Here is a 19,940-nt window from a genome sequence, read left to right on the forward strand (position 1 = left end):
ACAAATCAGCAAGTTGTGTTGGAAGAACCCAGATGGGACAGTCGAAGTCAGAGCAGCACACACACAAACAAACACGGAGAAAAGGCACAACACAGGTGCACCTTCTGTCCATGCATTAACCACACACACACACACACACACACACACACACGTATACACACATGCACACACTCTCAGTCTGTGTTCTGGTCCCAGATGGCTCTTCTGTGTATCTACAGTAGTGGGAGACATCTGCTCTGCGTTTGTGTGTGAATGTCATAATCAGAAAGCAGTGCTTTTCATTTTTCCCTGTGATGTCCGTTTATAATGTTAGCGAAGGTTTCCTGTGCTAAAATTATTATTTTAGTGTTACACAGTCATTTTTTTAGCCTCTCTTTGACCCATACTCCATGTTAACCAATCAAGGTTTAGCAGTTATCTAGATGTCATAATCTACTACCATTCAAAAGTTTGGGGGTCAATAAGATTTTATTTATTTATTTATTTAATTGCGAAGAAATTAATTAAAATTATGCATTAAATCAACATTTATAATGTTACAAAATTTTTCAATTTCTGCTGTATTTTAAACTTTCTATTCAAAAAATGTATCGAGGTTTCCGCAAAAATATGAAGGAACCATTTTTAACATTGATAATAATAAGAAAAGAGAAGGCTCATGTGACTTTTTAATGGTTGTGTAAGTGCACCATTAATTTCAATTAATTAATTCATTTGAAATGTACCGGATGGTCTCAAACGACTATGTAAATGAAACTAGCCGGCCTTAGTTTTTGTAAATTTTTTGTGCTGGAAATCTATTTTTATAGTGCATCAAATTCTGATTTCAAAAGAACCAGGAGGCGAGAGTGTGTTGTGTGCATGTGTACACATTTTGTGATAAATATACATATACAGACTTAACACTTTCTCATGCATTTGCACACTCCCACACACACGGGTGTTCTCTCTGGCACACACACACACACACTCGTATACACACATGCGAAAACAAACGCACTAAAAAAGTGCACTGAGAAAGGGGAATTAAGCTGAAATGGGATTTAATGCCTTGTAATGTAGAGAGGAAAAAATAGCATCAAACTGAAGTGAAGTTCAAGTGTGTGCATGAGTAACACTGAGCATTGGGTGCCAGGAGGACTGTGTGTGTGTGTGTGTTCTTTGGTTATCTTCCAATTATGAGCCATCCCTGCTCTGTTATCACTTTCTCCTGCAATTTCTCACCTTTTCATGTTATTTTCATCTCTCTTTCATCTTTCTGGTGATGGATTGAACCAGTTGAGGTGTTGCTAATTTAATAGTTAAGGAACACTTACAGAAGACTTTGGTTGGGTGGTATGACGCTATACACTGAGCGAAGGTAGAAATGTGTCAACCTTTATACAGCTACAGGCTATATTTGCATGGCTGTGGACAGGACTGCTTTACGTTATTTACACATTAAGGGCGGCTAAGAAACGTGGAGGAATGTGAAAATACAAAGCAGGACATGAACCAAACAAGCCAAGACGAGATGTTTTTTAAAGGAGTAGTGAAGCTGAATTTAGTTGTTTATGGTCGGCAAGCAACGTCGCAACTTGTTCACGTGTGTGTGCATATCAGCTATTTTACAGAGTCAGAACTATCATTTTTATAATATTAATTATGTTGTTTTTAGGACTAAGGTTTTTTTTTTGCACTGATATAATCTATCATATATAATAATATTACTAAATATTATTTTAAATATTGAAAATATCAGAACTTGTCGATCAAGTTCCAAATAAATAATGAAAAAATCAAATGTGATAAAGTATCTTTAAATAACATTACCTAATAGTTATTAAAATACAAATATTTTTGTTAAAATTCTAGCAAAAATAACCAGCATATATATAATATATATATATATATATATATATATATATATTAAAGTTTTTGTCCATACCGCCCATTTTGATTTGTTCCGTTTGTCAGGATTGCTGGTATTAAAATGAGAAAACAGACGATTACTTCGAAACAAGTGAACATGCTCATGTCTGTATCAGTCCCCTCCCTTCAAAAACCAAAAAATGAGTTAATTAGTTAAAAGTTAGTTGAGCTAGTCAGCGAGTTTTTGATTGGTGTGTGCTGTGCCCTGCTGCTGTTGTTGTTGTTGACGTGTGGTTTCTGGCAGGGCTGTCCTCTCCTGGGTCTCTAAAGAAGCCAGCGGGGAAATTCGATTTCAGCGCCCTGTCAGCACAGACGAGGTCCCCCCGAATGGCCTTCACACACCACCCGCTGCCCATGCTGGCAGGCGTGAGACCAGGTGAGACAGACACACTCCAGCAGGGAGAGAGAGAGAGAGAGAGAGAATGGAGGGGGAAAGGAGGGATTTAAAGTATTAGATTGCAGCGTAGGCTTCTGATTGGTCCAAAAGTCCTATTATGGTACCACACTAGTCCAAAATTGCCCTCAGTGGCTTTTGATTGGCTCTAAACAGTAGCGAGTTATTGATGGAGACCTCTGATTGGCTGGGCAGAGAGACAGTGAGAGTAAGGTGCTGCCACAGTTCATGAACGACCCCATCCATCCATGTACCCTCTTGCTCTCCATCTTTTCCACTCTTTTGTCATCATCATTTCATCCACAGCTTTTCCCTCCATTTTTCAAGCGTTGAAAAGTCCTCATGTTTCTTTGAATGTTTAATTTTGTTAATTTGATTTATTTTAAAGCAAATTATGTGTCGCTCCAAGATGTTCTGTGAAAACTGACGTACAGTGGAGTTTACAACTCTTGTTTGGGATGGGGCCAAGTATCGATTCTTATCTGATTTGAATGAAATTTCACTTTCACTCAAATGTGCGTTCTTCCACCATTGTGGATGAAAACCATACTCTTGACAGTGTTTCCCGCACCACTATTTAGCTGTATGTGCCTGTAATAAAATCTACAGTGTGAAAAATACAATGTGAGCAGTGTAATCCAATTCCCAAACAAATGACTCCTCTTATGAGTAGTGAACCAAAAACGCTTATGAATCAGCTCAGAGCAGTTGGACTCGCTTGCTGAACTGCAAGTCCCGTTTGACTCCACGATATACCAATAACGCTGTGATATATTGTACTGAAGGCTTGTCAGACCATTTTTTGTTCCACATTAATTTGTCCCAAGTCTGTTGCAACAGTAAATGCAGGAAGAACTGTATTTCTTTCTACCCACAAAATTTCCTCTTCAAAATTATTAAAAGAATCAATAAGGAATCGGAATTGTTAAAAGGATCCAATCATAACCAGAATCCCTACTGAAAATATTTGATTTCATTTCCAGGACATTTGTACATCTCTTTGCGATGAGTGGTGCTCATTTTATCATTAAAGAACAGCGCTCAAAATGTCGGAGAGTTGAGTTCTGGATTCGGTGATTCGCTCATTTTGTTCTCATTTCAAACATTCTCATTTCAACTTCCTTGTGAATCACCAGCGACTGTTTGCGGTTGAAGAAAAGAGAAGGAGAGGGACGGAGACACAAACGGGAGAAGCCATGAGGGAATGTTTAGAAAGCTTCCCAATGCGTAACAGATGCGTGACCCAGAGAATCGTATAAAAACTGTACGTTTCCCTCTCTCCGTTTTTAAAATTAGCCAGCGAGCATGTTGCTTGTTATACAGGCATGCTGTCATTCATATTGGCACAGGACAAAATGTGAGTGAGAGCATGTGTATGTGGGGGATGATGCTCTTATCGGGCTCTTCTTGGCAGGCATGTTCGGAACGCCATGAAAATCCCGTCAGTAAAACGATGATATTCAGAGGCATTAAGACTGCACTCTCACAGGCCACTCAAAACGTCTCCATTCCCACCCAGAGGAGAGCGATTCAAAGCTCCCCTCCGTGTTCTCCCTGATGTCCCGGATGTTTAATCCCATCCGATGGCCCTGGGAAATCGCAGAATTCCTATCCGTTCGGGTCCGACTGCAGCCGGCGAGGCCTAATCAAGTAAAGGTCAGCGGGACAGAGAGCTGCGGCGGCTTTAAATGGATTATACGTGCGTGTGATTATGGAAGTTTTTCTCCGGCAGACGCTTCTGGTTAGAATGTTTATGTAGAGTCGAGACAGTGGAAAAAGCAAGGTTTGCGTTAGGCCGGGGGAAGAGGGCAGAATGCGTGCATATGAGAAAGACTGTCTCGCTGCCGTTTCTAATGCGTTTGTGTGAGTTATGGATGGATGTTGGCCGCTGCTGTGAAAGAGATACTGTGGTTTGCTTTTGTGAGTGATGAATAACTCTTGTGGAGATTGAGAAGATACCGTTTTTTTGTTTGTGTGTGTGTGTGAGGGCGTTTGTGTGTGTGTGTGTGTGTGTGTGTGTGTGTGTGTGTGTGTGTGTGTGTGTGTGTGTGTGTGTGTGTGTGTGTGTGTGTGTGTGTGTGTGTGTGTGTGTGTGTGTGTGTGTGTGTGTGTGTGTGTGTGTGTGTGTGAGTGTGTATGTGTGTTTATTGGCACCCCATAGCGCCTGGCTCCTGCCCAGTACCTAATGAGATTAAGAAGCACCAAAAAAAAAAAAAATAGAAAAAAGAAAGACTGAAGAAAAAGAGGGAGTTAGAGATAGTCAAAAAAGAGGGACAGGATGAGATAGATAAAGAGGAAACGGAGGATGGTGGAAATGGCATTTAAAGAAACAGTATATCCAAAAAGTACATTTCTGTCAACATTTACTCATCCCCATCTCTTACCAAACCTGTATGACTTATTTTCTTATGTGGATAACAAAAGTAGACATTACTCAGAATGTCCCTGCTGCTCTTTTCCATATAATAGAAGTGAATGGGGAGCTGCAAGGAGCAAAAATGTACACTTTTAATTTAATTAATATGACTTATATATGTGCTTTATTTCTTTAAGTCTTCTGAAGACATACACTGCTGTTCAAAATTTTAGGACAAGTAAGAGAAATTAATACTTTTTTGAGCATTAAATTGAGTGAAAGTGGCCGTAAAGACATTTACACATGATTTTTATTTGTACCGTTCTTTTGAACTTTCTATTCATCAAAGAATCCTGAAAAAATATGATACCTCCACTGAAATTTTAAGTAATTTACTGAGAATATTTGAGAGTCTTTAAAGAGGTTTTTCAGTATATGGAAAACAGCAGCATGAACTTTAGTTCTCCTTTTGGGATTCATGTGGGTGAATAAATTCAAAATGTCAATTTTTAGGTGAGCTATAACTGTAAGGAAAGGACATTATTTTAAGAGGGATGAGTTTTAAGAATTTAGGTTTATATGAACACACACACACACACACACAAATGCTAATATCCCTAATATCCCAATACACTGTGTATCTCACACACATATATCGCTCACTCTTTCTCTCTCTCTCTCTTTCTCAGGGAGTCCGCGTGCCTCAGCCTCTGCCCTTCATTTCCCTGCTCCCTCCATCATCCAGCAGTCCAGTCCATATTTCACCCACCCCACCATCCGCTATCACCACCATCAGGACCCGCTCAAAGAGTTCGTCCAGTTCGTCTGTGCTGACGGCTCGGGGCAGCCGGGGGCACAGGTAACACACACACACCATCATCATGATTCAAAACGGCACCAGTGGATGGGACACACACACACACACACACACACACACTGACGCACATCTCTGCTAAAGTCCCTCTCTCTTTCTCCTTTCTTCCTTTCTCTTTCTCTCCATTATCTAACACTTGACAGTCTCCGTTTCTCATGTTTTGAGTTTGATTTCATCCTCTCATTCCTTGTAAAGTGTCATTAAACACTAAAACATATTTTTCTAAACAGATATGGTCCTGCTAAACAATGATTGGATGCATCATCATGTGGATGTGATGTAGAACCTAAAATTGCTCTAAAAAGTGGTGTGGGGACAAATTTTAATCAGTTGAGTCGTTCAGTTCATTAAGCATCTGTTTTCTTTGCACCACTGCAAAGCTTAAAAAAAAAAAAAAACTTGTTATATTTCCCCAAAATAAGGGGAAAATTTATGAAAGCATAATGTGCTATATCTGAAGTCATACACTGTAAAAAATTATTTTCATGATTTATCACATTTTTTCTTTTGTCAAATATAGTTTGATAATTAATGTGGTTCAGATAACATAATATTTTGAGTTTCTGTTGATTAAACCAATCGCCTTCATTGTATTAACTCAAATCTTTAATTTAAATTAACTAAAAATTTTAAGGCAACCAGGTAACTTACTTTTTTAGGTTAAACCAACAATTCTTTTTTACAGTAGTTTGTGTTAGGAACAGACTGAAATTGTTCATTTGTTCACTGACAAAATCTTGCCTTCTATAAACATTTAAAATTTTTTAGATTAAACGCAGGTATACATGTGATTTGAGGGAGGATTTTCTTTGAGTAGCCAATGAAATTTCAGTATGTTCCTCACACAAAGCTATTGTATATCTTCGCTTGGAATATAGTGCTGTTATGATGCTTTTATGTCCTTTTCGGTGCTAATATAATAATTAACAAATTATTTTAAAAAATAATAATTCAAAAGTAAATATGTAAAGATTTAATATTAGTCTTATGTAGGTTGGAGAGAATTGCCTTTTTGTTTTATAAATAAAACACAATAACATGATTAAAAATTGTGAGACTGCAAATGAGAGTTTTATGGGCGGAGTTTAGCAAAAGGTCAATTGGTAAAATAAATGTAGATGTAAGTTTTTGCCTCTTTCAAAACTGAGCCGAACTAAAATGTTATGTTATATGACACTTTAATAACTCGGTGTATGTGTGTACGTTTATTAAGTTTTCAGTGTCTTTGTACGTTTGTAACATTCCAATCTCATCTTTTGTGATTGCACGCCTCCACATTTCTGTATCTGTGTGTGAGTGTGTGCCTCTTTCACCCCCTCACCATCTGTATGTGTGTGTGTGTGTGTATCTGCAGCCTAACGGGAGCGGTCAGAACAAACTGCCCGGCTCCTTCTTACTGCCACCTCCTCCTCCTCCGGTAGCGCGGCCGGTGCCGATGCCCCTCCCCCTGCCCGAGCACAAACCCAGCCACACACACCCCGAGAGCGGAGTCGGCTCCCCGGCCTCGCCCTGTAAGTGTCCGCTCAAGCACCAGACCCACCAGAGCCCTTGAAATCGCCCCATTACCGCTGCGCTGAAACAACTCATCAACTCTTTGAGTGATAGGGCCACGATTAGCTAAACATACCCTACGCAAGTACAGCGACGCAGACAGTTCTAGCTACGCAAGTTTAATTTCACCTGTCGCTGTGTTCAAAAATTTTTGCATAAATATCGTCTGTTATGGTCCATTTTCTCTTAAAGTTATTTAAGCATTTTACGTTTATATGGAGCCCTGCAAAGGATATGCAAGAAAAAAAAGTAAATCGAGGGAATTAATTAGTAAATCGTGTGCATGATTTACTAATTCGTTCCCTCGATTTGCTAAATCGTGTGCACGATTTGCTATTTTGTTCCCGCCATTTGCTAAATTGTGTGCACAATTTACTATTTCATTCCCTCGATTTGCTAAATCGTGTTCACGATTTACTATTTTGTTCCCTCAATTTGTTAAATCGTGCGCACGATTTACTATTTCGTTCCCTCGATTTGCTAAATCGTGTGCACAATTTACTATTTCGTTCCCTCGATTTGCTAAATCGTGTGCACGATTTACTATTTCGTTCCCTCGATTTGCTAAATCGTGTGCACGATTTGCTATTTTGTTCCCGCCATTTGCTAAATTGTGTGCACAATTTACTATTTCATTCCCTCGATTTGCTAAATCGTGTGCACAATTTACTATTTCATTCCCTCGATTTGCTAAATCGTGTGCACAATTTACTATTTTGTTCCCTCAATTTGTTAAATCGTGTGCACGATTTACTATTTCGTTCCCTTGATTTGCTAAATCGTGTGCACGATTTACTATTTCGTTCCCTCGATTTGCTAAATCGTGCGCACAATTTACTATTTCGTTCCCTCGATTTGCTATATCGTATGCACGATTTACTAATTCATTCCCTCGATTTGCTATATCGTATGCACGATTTACTAATTCATTCCCTCGATTTGCTAAATCATGCGCACGATTTACTAATTCATTCCCTCGATTTGTTATATCTTATGCACGATTTACTGTTTCATTGCCTCGATTTGCTAAATTGTGCACACAATTTACTATTTTGTTCCCTCAATTTGCTAAATTGTGTGCACAATTTACTATTTCATTCCCTCGATTTGCTAAATCGTGTTCACGATTTACTATTTTGTTCCCTCAATTTGTTAAATCGTGCGCACGATTTACTATTTCGTTCCCTTGATTTGCTAAATCGTGCGCACGATTTACTATTTCGTTCCCTCGATTTGCTAAATCGTGCGCACAATTTACTATTTCGTTCCCTCGATTTGCTATATCGTATGCACGATTTACTAATTCATTCCCTCGATTTGCTAAATCATGCGCACGATTTACTAATTCATTCCCTCGATTTGTTATATCTTATGCACGATTTACTGTTTCATTGCCTCGATTTGCTAAATTGTGCACACAATTTACTATTTTGTTCCCTCAATTTGCTAAATTGTGCACACAATTTACTATTTTGTTCCCTCAATTTGCTAAATCGTGCATGCAATTTACTATTTCGTTCCTTCGATTTGCTAAATCGTGCGCACAATTTACTAATTTGTTCTCTCGATTTACTATATCGTGCACACGATTTATAAATCGAGGGAACAAATTAGTCAGTTGTGCACACGATTTAGCCTACTATTTTTTTTTCTCCTTCATGTCATGTGCGGGGCTCCATACAGTTATATCTAGCTATAATAAAGTAACAGGTTTAGTGGTACAGATATTTAAAGGAAACTCTAGCGCCCCCTTGAGTACTGAAATGTTAACGCAACAATAACACACCCTTGTATGTACAATACCAGACTAAGCATTCCTGTCTGCATTTGCATACTTGCGTAAAGTATATTTCTGGCTTTAGATGCCCTGCTCTTCTCCATCTTCCTTTTTTCTTTGTTCATTTTCCTTGTTCAGTTCCCTTTTCATCCTGCTTTTTCATTTATTTATCCGATTGCAATCAGTCACAGACTTTTGCAATTGAATGGGGATGGAGACACTTTGCTGCCTCCCATTGGCAAAAAAATCAGCCAATAATTCCCATAAATCAACATCCCTCCTCATCGCTCTCACTTTTCATTTTTCTTTCTTTCTTTTCTTCTTTCAAGAGATCAAATTCAGGGCAGCTGGCACGGACTCCAAACAAACAAACAAAAAAATGACGCCCCACATTAAGTGCCTTTCCATTGACACATCAAACTAAATACAAAAAGGAAATGTGTGTAGACGTGCAGGTGAAGGGATTTGTGATGTGTCTGGCAGTGTGTGAGAGCGGGCGGCACTGGGTTTTGGGTCTTTGCTTGGGATGTGTGTGTGTCGGGTGCTGTCCGCAGGGCGGGTGGGCAAAAGGAGGAGCCTGGTCAAGCAAAATCTTTCAGAAGACCATCCCTTCTTTTTTTCCCTCCTCACACATGAATGTTCTTTTTCTTACTGTGTTTTCTCATTCGTTCATTTCATATCTATGGAATGGTGTATCGGTCTCAACCTGTTGTATCACTTTTTTTTTTTACCTTCCATCTTTCAGTGCTTTTACACACAACAGCCTTTTTTCAGTCATATTTCAGACTCAATCACACACTCACACACAACACACACATTCACATACTTGCAAACACACTCAGTCTCATAAACACCTCTTATCTCATGGAGTCCACTCCGCACAACTGCCCTGAATTTGACATTTGATTTTAAAAGTGAATTTATTTTTATTTTTATTTTTTTCAAATTTACATTTTGCTGTTTTCAACTGAATGTTTGATATATATAAATATATATATATATTTGTTTTTTCCATTCAAATCGTCCTTCCCTTTTTTTCACAACTTCTCTGAGTTTAAAAATTGAAAGTGGATTTTAGACTGTTTGAATTTGAATTTTGAACTGAAAATTTGAATTTTTCCATTCAAAAATCCTCCCTCCTACTTTGCACAACTGCTGTGAATTTTAAATGTGAATTTAAAAGCCCAATGAATTTTTAAATTTAGGTGTTTTTTAACTGAAAGTTTTTATTTTTTTTCACACATTCAAATCTTCCCTTCCAAAATGCAGTTTAATCCACATCAGCCATTTATCAAAAACCTTTAGCACTCCTGAGCAGGCAAATATAGTTATCATGACTCCGATGAAAATTATACGTTTTCTATAAAAATCGGGTTGATGCAGGTGCTGCACTTAATACTGTTAAAAATGTGATTTCTACACAACCAGCAGCGTGAACTGAAAAAAAAAAAAAAAGATTTCAAACATATTTCAAGCACTCATTCTGTCTGCCATTGGTCCAAGGACTATAATACCTAGAGAAATCTATCCATTAGCATTCCCATTCATCTCAGTGGCAGTTTTTTGGCTGGTGTGTTTGCTAATGTTTGATTATGGGTTCTCAGTGCCAAGCCCTTCAATATTGACTATCCTGAGCTGTGTCATTAAAGCCAACAGAAGACAAACTGGTAGTGCTGACCAGCCAAACCTTGACTCTTTGGTTAGAGTCGGACCGCATTTTTAGGACCTTTTTTTTTTTTGTATCTACTAGCAGTTTATACGATTTTAGAGCACTTACTATTCAATACTGCATTTGTAATATACATTTTCAGGAATTATTCAGTTGTTTAATTTTTTTCAATTTAATTGATATATTGTCCTAACCATCCCCTGACCCTAAACACACAACCGTTGGTCACCCTCTTGAAATATTTAACATAACTTGTAATATATGAGGCCATATATTCTGGTTTTAAATTCAGTTTTGATGGAAATAAAGACCTTAAGTTATTTTTCAACATATAAGCAAGATATATTCTGTGTATGGATGACACAAGACTTCTCGTCTGGTGTGTGACCGACTTAACAAAGTGTAGTATACGGTAAAACTGTTTGCGCTGCAAACTAGTGTGTTTATTAGTACATTAATAAATTAAAACAATACAAAAACAAACACCAGTTTACAGTCAGTCGGCATAATGAACTGTTTTTCCACAGCTAAAATAACTGGAGATGACCATTGAACATCAAATTTAAAATGGTCGCACCTGCTCTTATGTTAGAAATTAGGTGGAAACATTATAAAAATGTAAGCATTTCTGTGGGTCTAGTCTTTGCATCTGTTTGTTTTAAGTTTAATTCAGATCTCCTCTGTTTGAGCAGAATTGACGGTAACATTTAAGAACACATATTCACTATTAACTACAATTTTGCCTCAATAAACTCCTAATAAGGTACTTTTGTAACATTTAAGTTTAGGTAATGGGTAGTGTTAAGGGATGTAGAAAAAGGTCGTGCAGAATAAGGCATTAATATGTGCTTTACAAGTTCTAATAAACAGCTAATATGCATATTAAAAGGCAACTAGTTAAAAGGAAGAATTGGACCCTAAAATAAAGTGTAATTCCATATAGTGCACACTTCAACCCACATGTTTATTTTGCATTTTAGTGGCAGTAATTAAAAAATGAGCTTGAAATTTTTACAATGCAAGTACAAAAATCACAGCTGTGAATGCTGACAGACGTGTGTGTGTCCCAGCAGCATACCCAGCGCCAGGCTCCACAGCTTCCAACAGGTTTGTCGGCATCGGATCACGGGACAACAACTTTCTGAACATCCCACAGCAGACTCAGGTACATGCACACACGCAGACTTACTTCAGGGACATGTGCGGCATGCTGTTAATTAGCCTACCACAGACAGTATGTGTATAAACAACCGGGAAACATGTTTGCAGTAAATACACTTTCAATTGAAGCTTAGCAGGCAAGCGGGGAGCATTTTGTCTATTTTGATTTCACTCTCGAACACACATTTCTGCGTTTAAACCCTCGGGCCTGCTTGTCTGGTAGGCTTCTAATGAAAGTGTATTTACTGTAAACGCATGTCCTGTTTGTTTATACACACTGAGGGATGAGTCTGTGGTAATCAGCAGATGCGGCACGTAGACATTAGGTTGAAAAAAACCCAGAATATTCCTTTAAATTGAAAATAGCAGGCTCTTCAGTCCATCCATCAATCATGTGTTTTTGATCAGCGGGTCTGAGCGCTGTTAAGTGCGTGTGGTTGGTAGCAGTCTAGGCTCTCTGGGGGTTTGCTGCTCATGTCAAATGGATTTTGTGGCCGTGTTCCCACTCGCACCAGCTACAAAAACCACAAGCGCTAACACTGAGACCATACACATGGAAACAATTGTTTCCTCCTCCTCATTGACTCCAAAACCAAATGTCTTATGATTCATCAGATTTATTATGCAAGTAAGTATGACGTTACATTGTCCTGTTCTTTGTATTGTAAATCCTGCATAAACATTTAGACACTTAACAAAACATACTTTTTAACGCGTCTGTTGATTGATGGTGGGAAAATTTAGAACATTAGCAGTGAAAATCTATTTTGCAATACTTCTAGTAAGATTTTATACACTACCGAACGAACGTTTGGTGTCTTAGGACCAGCTTGCGCCAACACAAACCCACCATCGGTGTTAAAAAACTACTGTCAGCATTTACTAAATACTTTTTCACGCGGTGAAAAATTAGTGCATGGACACAGTTATTTTTGCGGCTGTCCTTATTGCATATGCATTTGTACGAGTTTCCCTTTCGGATGCAAAATTTATGGGAGGAGACTATATAAATGAATCATGCAAGATGATTTACTAAGGTTTCTGCTAGTCAGTTTCCTGGCATTTGTACCATTATTTAACACCCAAAAAGCATGTTTTAAATCAGACACTTATTTGTGTTGCTCTTGGTAGATTGCGTTGGTCATTATGGAAATGATCTGGCTGCGTTTGTTTCTTTAATTTGAATGTCGTCAGTAGATTACGCGCAGAACTTTCCACTCCCATCAGAACTTTTATGGGATTGTGCTCTCAAGCTAATTTGCCCTGTTTATTAAATCTGGCCCTTAATGTTTTTGAAAAGATTCTTCTGCTCACCAAGTTTGCATTTATTTGATCAAACATATAGTAAAAACAGTAATATTGTGAAATATTTTTACAGTTTAAAAGAACTGATTTCTATGTGAATATAGTTTAAAATGTAATTTATTCCTGTGATCAAAGCTGAATTTTCAGCATCATTACTCCAGTCTTCAGTGTCACATGATCCTTCATAAATCATTCTAATATACATACATTAATACAATAATACATTTATTAACTTAAAAATTATTATAAATGTTGAAAACAGTTGTGTTGCTTCATATTTTCATGGAAACCATGATATATATTTTTTCTTTCTTTGATTAATAAAAGTTTAAAAGAACAGCATTTATTTGAAATATTTAATGTATTTGAAATTTTTTGTAACATAAATGTCTTTACTCTCACTTTTGATAAATTGAATGCATCCTTGCTGAATAAAATTAATATATATATATATTAGTCCTTATGGGCTTTGGAATTATGTAATGGCAGTACAGATGAATGTGCAGCTCTATTAGATATGAGATTAGTCTTTCTCCATCTCTTGGTTCAATGCCACCTGTCACAAAAACGTGAAGAAGACCCATTATGATTTTCTCCCTGTTCTTGTTCTGGCTCATTGCAAAGAATTTTCCACATATGTGCCACCACATGGAGCTCTGCAGGGAAAAAGATCCTTGATGAATCCTAGTAAACTTCTAGTTATAATATTTCAGCTGAGGAAAAAAGTTTAGCCCACAGTGTGGGTAATACTGTCGTTCTCGCTATCTTTTGTCATTTTTAACTTACTAACTAGCAAGTAATATAGTTTTTACATATTGCAGGTGGATATGCTGTGACAGACTGAGCATTGATTTAGTTCACATGTGTTAAAAAGTACTTTTAACATGCAGATCTATGCAAGAGAGAAAGTCTGACATACTGAGGGGGAGAGAGAGAGAGAGAGAGTGTCACGTCCCGACTGTCTGGTTGCCCTCAGCAACCAGACATGATGTCATAGGTTGTTGAACATGAACTTCAACTCGAGGGAACTTAAGAAAAAGGATGGACACTACTGGCGAGAAAGAAATGAAAAAATAATATGGGTCCTACAGGGGTCCGTAGAATTTAAAAGTTAAACTTCCTGTAACTTAAAACATCAGTAAGTCTTGTTTTTCTCTTCAGACACCGTCATTGTTTAAGCATTTGTTTTGCCAGAGGAAGCAGTAACATAAACGCAGCGACACTGTGCTCTCTGAGCTGGTCTGTGTAGTGTATGAGTGTTCAGCAGTGTGTCCACTGGACTCTAGTGGTTATTCTGAGAACTGTCACTGTATTTCCTCTGAATTGTGTGATGTAGGCCTGCACTGATAGAAACAAATGTTAAAGAAATGGTTCTCTTAACAATGAAATCTAGTGTTTGCATATACTCAGGGCCGTTTCTAGACTTTTTGGCACCCTAGGCAAGATTCCTATTAACACCCCCCCCCCCCCCCCATTTTTGTGAGTCAATTCTACTAGCTCTCTGCATGTTATATATTTACAAAAATATTTATAAGAACCCATGCATGAAAAAAAGATGATGAAAAAAAAATTTTAAACATATATTTCAGAGCAAACTGAAACTCTTAAGCTAGTTAAAATTGTATTCTACTCACAAAAATGATAGTTAATAAAATAAACTACATGAAACTGTTATTAGTTTAACTCTAAATACAATCTAATGAAGATGGTATTTTGGTGTTCATGTAGCCTACAGAAATAAAATATTTTTAAGAATGTTTTTTTTTCTCCAAAGTTAAAAAATGTGTTGAATAACAATACACCACTCATTTATGTTCTATAATTGTTTTAGCTTCTCTTTCTACAGTAGCATCTGCCTTGTGTTTCTCCAAAAATGTGTTGAGTGCACCTTATGATTGTTTGTAGAATTAATATAAAACTCTCCAGCAGAAACAGATTCTCGTGATCTACACACCCAAATCACAATGCCTGTCTGTCTGTGACTTCAACTGCACTATTACAGCATGAAGAAATGTATATATTTGATGTTTTTAAGTTATTTCTTGATATGCACTGAATTCATGTAAACTAATTTTTATTTATTTATTTTTTGTTTGTTTTTCTGTTGAAGCTATGTTCGTTTGGCAGGTCCACGCTGGTTGTCAAACTTGTCATAGTTATGGTACTATCACTTGGTCAATTTACACTAAACAGCCATCTCTGATAATGATTTTTTTATTCAACTTTATTATGCTATAAATTAATATTCCGTTGCTGAAATGAGCATGACGTGGTAAACCTGTCCTGTGTTAATATGCAGTGTCATGTTTTGCTCGTGATGATGGAGCAACTTGTATAGAACAGAACAATTAATCAATTAGTAACATACCTGCATATTTCGCTTTCTTTTTCTCATCCTCTTTCTGAAACTAAAACACTTAATCCAGTAAGCATGGATAACGACGTTCCCTGCCGCCTTCTACGTCTCATTTCTCTATTCTCTTATTAACAGCAGCGGTTGAATCTGAGAGCTCACTTAACATCCCGATGCGATCCACTAGCCTATCACCAGGAGACTTGTCACTCAGATAATCGCAAGTAACGTTAGCCTAATCATAATGCCTCAAAATAGCAAAAGTACGAAATAATAATATTAGTAATAATAATAATAATAATAATACAATAAATAAATAAAAAATCTTGGAGGGGCGGGGGCTCTCACTGGCGCCCCCCAGCTGTTTGCGCCCTAGGCGACCGCCTTGCTTGCCTATGCCTAGAAACGGCACTGCATATACTGTACTTGCCTTCATGTCATTCCAAAACCACATGAACCTGGAAATGTCAAGGAATTTTCCAAGACTGGAAAAGTGTTTTATATACACTACCTTTCAAATGTTTGGGGTTGGTAAGGTTTTGTAAGTTTTTGAAAGAAGGGCCAAGGGCCAGTGCTATTGTGAAATATTTATTAAAATTTAAAATAACTGTAGCATTAAAATAGCATCATTACTCCAGTCTTCAATGTCACATGACCCTTCAGAAATCATTTTGATTTGATGCTCTAGAAACAATTATAATTATTGTTATTATTATTATCAATGTTGAAAACAGGTGTGCTGCTTCATATTTCTCTGGAAACCCTTTTTTTCCCCATGATTCTTTAATGAATGGAAAGTTCAAAAGAACATTTATTTGAAATATAAATCTTGGTAACACTACTTAAAGCCTTTATATATAATGTATTATAAAAAAGTACTGGTAACACTTGAGACTTTACAATAAGTATGGTCTCATTTATTAACATTAGTTAATATATTAACTAACATGAACTAACAATGAGCAATACATTTGTTACAGTGTTTGTTAATCTTTAACATTAGTTATTAAAAATACTGTTCATTGTTTGTTCATGTTAGTTCACTGTGCATTAACTAATGTTAACAAATACAATATTTGTTTTAAAATATGTATTAGTAAATGTTGAAATTAACATTAACTGAGATTAATAATTGCTGTAGAAGTGTTGTTCATTCTTAGTCCAAGTTAAGTAATATAGTTTACTAATGTTAACTAATGAAACCTTATTGTACAGTGTTACCAAAGTTTTTTTAATGCATTAATTATGCCTGGTAATGCATCGTGTAATGCATTGTATGGTCTTATGAATAATTGTAACCACGTTTATAATACATTGTAACACTTATGTTAATATACATGACAAGCAATCGATTTCAGATGTCACATGGAATCTGCAAATATTATAATGTATTTTAACGTTGGTTACAATTACTTATGAAACAATATATTGCATTATAATGTACATTATGAATACCTTCTTAATACCATATACATACAAAGACTAACTAAAGTGTAACAATATTACTGTTTTTGACACTTTTGATCAGTTTGATGCTTCCTTAATGAATGAAAATATTCATTTCTTTAGAAAAAAATTACTGACCCTAAAATTTAAATAAAAAAAGTCATTATTTAGTATTAACTCAGTCTATGTATATTCAGATATTGCACATTTGTAACGGCAAACAAAATTTGTTCCACGGAAGCAAAAAAGTCCTGGGTTTTGAATGACATGAGTAAAATTAACATTTTCATTTTTGAGTGAACTATTTGAAAATGAATTGGTTAGAAATCCCAGCTATTAGGCAGGAATGTGGGACTGAACTAAGGTTTTAGTTTGCTTCTGTTGAATTTTAATTTTTTTGTTTTCCTTTTCTTACAGTCATGGTTCCTTTGACAAGACTTTTCATGAACACACAGACAAAAATCCACAATGAAAACTGGAAGTGGAGTCACGAAGCTAAGTATGGAACTTTCCCACATGCCCCCCTGTAAAGTCTCACTCAGACACAAACACACACACACACACACACACACACACAATTCCCAAAAACCTGGCAAATCTGGAAAACCTCGGCATTACCCTGCCAGTCTGGAGAGCTCGGAGAACCATCCAAACCATCCAAAGCAATGATGAACCAGCTCTCGACATCTTTGTCGTGTTCCTGAGGCATCCAGCACACTGACCAATCCTGTTGACCTTTTTTTAATTTGTTCATACATCCGCCAGTCATACGCCATGCTGAGGAAAATCCATCTCTTCCCAGTCAGAACTCTATTCGGAAGTTGAACTCCTTGAAAAGGGATATTTGAAATGGAACCTGGATGATGTCAATCATGGATGCGTGTGATTGGATGGAGAGACTCGGCAGGAGCCCTCTGATTGGCTCCGGATTTGCTGATCTTGATGACGGCCTCCAGTGCAGTGTGAACTCGACATCCTCTCGCTGTTTACCCGTTGACAAGCAATAGACTGTGAGCGAAACAACAGATAACACTAACCGTGTGCAATTCACCTAAACGTATGCACTATATGATTAATGAAAAGGGTTGACAGATGCTTTGGCCTTAGATTTGCGATGTGGAGTCAGGCTACATGTGTCTAAGGTAAAACACACACAGATGTGTACCAGCAGAGCAATAGAACACAAACACACCGCACTACACCGAGACGCACATCACAGCATCATATAGACCGCTGATCACAGGAGTGGGAAGGGTCAAGCACGAGTGACCTTAATGTCCAGCTTGTGACTCAAAGATAATTTTTCATTTTGTAGTGTTTATGAATTAAAAGTAGGGCTGCACGATTAATCGCATGCTATTCTCACGCGCATTTCGTCAGTAAAGCCGGTTCCCTGATTACCGCTAAATCACCATCACCTGCTTTCAAATGAAGCGGCATTTAATAGACAGAGCCGTAGATCACTGAAAAGCCACGCAATATCGCGTTCATATCGCAGATGAATCGCCTTCGATAATGAACGCGATATTGCGTGGCTTGTCTGTGAACTACGGCTCCGTCTATTAAAAGGCGCTCCGTTTAAAAACAGGTGATGGCGATTTAGCGGTAATCAGGGAACCGGCTTTACTGACGAGACACGCATGACAATCTCATGCGATTAATCGTGCAGCCCTAATTAAAAGGCCAGTGATTTGGGTCATTAAAGGGTTTTGGCGCATCTAGGGCTGCACGATTAATCGCATGAGATTGTCATGCGTGTCTCGTCAGTAAAGCCGGTTCCCTGATTACCACTAAATCGCCATCACCTGTTTTTAAACGGAGCGCCTTTTAATAGACGGAGCCGTAGTTCACAGACAAGCCACGCAATATCGCGTTCATTATCGAAGGCGATTCATCTGCGATATGAACGCGATATTGCGTGGCTTTTCAGTGATCTACGGCTCTGTCTATTAAATGCCGCTTCATTTGAAAGCAGGTGATGGTGATTTAGCGCAATTAGCGGTAATCAGGGAACCGGCTTTACTGACGAAATGCGCGTGAGAATAGCATGCGATTAATCGTGCAGCCCTAGGCGCATCCATCGCTGACCTCTTCACTACCATCGATCAGTCTGAGTGGTTGTGCATCAGTATCTTACAGTCGGCCCTGAACACAAGGGCTTCTTCTTCTTTACTTTGAGTTTGGTTTTGCAGTACTACATTTTTTTGGTGGATGTCACAAAATCTTTCCATGTCATATTTCACCCCAAAACCAAATTAAAAAATATGAAATAATAAAAATAAAAAGAAAATAAGAAAGAAATATGATGATTTGAAATAAGCTTATTTAATGAATAAATAATCAGTATAATTTTAATGTGAAATTATTTTCATAATAATTAAGTCTGATAAATTAAATCTAATTCTCATTACCGTGTTGTAATGCAAAACATTTATTATTATTTTTATTTAATGAAAAAGAAAATGAAAATGTACGGAGCCCCGCACATGACATGCAGGAAAAAAAAACAGGCTAAATGATGTGCATGACTTACTAATTTGTTCCCTTGATTTATAAATTATGCACATGATTTTTTAAATCAAGGGAACAAATGAGTAAATCGTACATAAATTTAGTAAATCGAGGGAACGAAATAGTAAATTGCGTATAAATTTAGTAAATCGAGGGAACGAAATAGTAAATTGCGTATAAATTTAGTAAATTGAGGGAACAAATAGTAAATCATGCACACAATTTAGCAAATCAAGGGAACAAATCAGTAAATTGTGATTAAATTTAGTAAATCGAGGGAATGAAATAGTAAATTGTGCACACTATTTAGCAAAGCGAGGGAACGAATTAGTAAATCATGCATAATTTTAGTGAATCTAGGGAACGAAATAGTAAATTTTGCATAAATGTAGTAAATCGAGGGAACGAAATAGTAAATCATGCATACATTTAGTAAATCAAGTAAATTTAGTAAATCTAGGGAACGAATTAGTTAATCGATCGTGAATTTAATAAATCGAGGGAATGAAATATTAAATTGTGCATAAATTTGGTAAATCGAGTAAATTTAGTAAATCAGGCATAATTTTAGTAAATCTAGGGAACGAAATAGTAAATTGTGCACACTATTTAGCAAAGCGAGGGAACGAATT

The 19,940-nt window shown here is 37.1% G+C and overlaps 1 protein-coding gene across 19 annotated transcripts in view; it reads left to right on the plus strand.

The window, feature by feature from the left end:
* LOC137032030 (nuclear factor 1 X-type-like) overlaps positions 1–18,180 on the plus strand; it is a 126,412-nt gene extending 108,232 nt beyond the window's left edge. For 6 of the 19 annotated variants that reach the window (XM_067403497.1, XM_067403501.1, XM_067403493.1 and 3 more), the window contains 5 exons: positions 2,156–2,287; positions 5,351–5,520; positions 6,890–7,046; positions 11,603–11,697; positions 17,215–18,180. In XM_067403497.1, the coding sequence (XP_067259598.1) occupies positions 2,156–2,287; positions 5,351–5,520; positions 6,890–7,046; positions 11,603–11,697; positions 17,215–17,229 (569 nt within the window). In that variant the 3' untranslated portion in view covers positions 17,230–18,180. Of the gene's footprint in view, positions 1–2,155; positions 2,288–5,350; positions 5,521–6,889; positions 7,047–11,602; positions 11,698–17,214 lie in introns of those variants that run through there. The other 13 variants (XM_067403507.1, XM_067403494.1, XM_067403509.1 and 10 more) reach the window with 8 other exon arrangements.
* Positions 18,181–19,940: the final 1,760 nt, after the last annotated feature.

The sequence above is a fragment of the Chanodichthys erythropterus genome, chromosome 12 (assembly GCF_024489055.1).
Source record: "Chanodichthys erythropterus isolate Z2021 chromosome 12, ASM2448905v1, whole genome shotgun sequence".
Taxonomy (NCBI): domain Eukaryota; kingdom Metazoa; phylum Chordata; class Actinopteri; order Cypriniformes; family Xenocyprididae; genus Chanodichthys; species Chanodichthys erythropterus.